This window comes from Perkinsus marinus (genome assembly GCF_000006405.1).
Source record: "Perkinsus marinus ATCC 50983 genomic scaffold scf_1104296970014, whole genome shotgun sequence".
NCBI classification, from domain to species: Eukaryota; Perkinsozoa; order Perkinsida; family Perkinsidae; genus Perkinsus; species Perkinsus marinus.
This window is the reverse complement of record NW_003202610.1, coordinates 1-1,199: the sequence shown is the minus strand read 5'-3', so window position 1 is coordinate 1,199 and position 1,199 is coordinate 1. Positions and strand designations below refer to the sequence as shown.

General features: G+C 47.2%; 1 protein-coding gene across 1 annotated transcript; it reads right to left on the bottom strand.

Annotated features, from left to right (window-relative positions):
- Window positions 1-97: 97 nt before the first annotated feature.
- Window positions 98-813, bottom strand: Pmar_PMAR013183 (5-amp-activated protein kinase, putative; the record flags this gene model as incomplete). The annotated part of the gene is made up of 4 exons (XM_002767788.1): window positions 98-190; window positions 235-306; window positions 593-699; window positions 749-813. Coding segments are annotated over 4 exons (337 nt in total), but the record flags the coding sequence as incomplete, so codon positions are not given.
- Between the last annotated feature and the right edge of the window lie 386 nt (window positions 814-1,199).

Below are 1,199 nucleotides of genomic sequence, written 5' to 3'. Positions count from 1 at the left end.
AACCATTTATGCTGCCGAATCTGTTCGATCGTTATCCTCTTCGTGCTGTCCACAACAAGCATTTGAACCTGAGGACAGAATTGAAATTCTCCGCCACTATCACACTCACAATGAGATCTTTTGCATCGGCCGAAAGATGCCCAGGTAGAGTAAAATTGCCATGTTTAATCTTCCTAAATAGGTTAGGCACCTGGTCGCAGGAATGGGCACCAAGAAACCACCACTATGGACTACATTCTCGTCATCAAAAGGCAGTGACCCGCACAGCAATGCATATAGTACAACTCCCAACGACCAGACGTCAACCTGAATACGAACAATGGGATGTGCATGCTGGTATAATCCGTTGACACTCTCAGTGACAGGTTCTAAGCATTCACAGTACTTGGAAGGTATGTAGCCTTGGAGCACGATACTGGTATTGCCTGTTATTCTATCTAATACCAACGTATGTAGCTTTCCCGACCAATACCGGAACAAGATGGTTCAAACCGTGACCTCAACACATGGTCTACGAATCCGAGTCCATATCTCACGAATGCGTATCTTCGCTGCTGCGTATTGTTCGAAGGGTGGGACCCAATGGTACTACCTCAGGTCCGACATAAAACCTTCCGGAAACAACTTCAGGAGATGCGTAGTTCGGGCTTCCACAGGAAGTCTTCAGATATTCACCATCACACATCTTATTAGAGAGGCCTGAGAGAATAGTTAATACACACAGAGCCAAGATTATCGATGTGCTCACCGAAGTCACCAATCTTGATATTGCTATTAGTGCCGTCCAGAAGGAGGTTTTCCGGTTTGAGGTCTCTGACAACGACAAACGTAGAAAACCGCTACGACAAGGGAGTATCTCCATGGCAGGCGAGGACACATTGTCGCCATGTCAAATGGATCGCATCCATTATAGGACAAGCTCTTTGGGCAAACCCCATCACTCGAGGACCGACAGAAATTAGAGCCGAAGGGATCAACGGTGCCGACCAATTGTGTAGTTGGCGTGCCAAGACATGAGTCCTCCTTCCCGATGCCTCACCGATGAGTCACTAAATGACGGTGACAAAAGTCCAGACCCGATAGAATTTGCTGGAAGAACCTTCTTGCCTCATCCTCGGTCAGGCGCATACGATGAACAATATAATCGAACAACTCGCCACCTACAGTAGGCAACAATAACACCTTATGCTGGTTCGTGG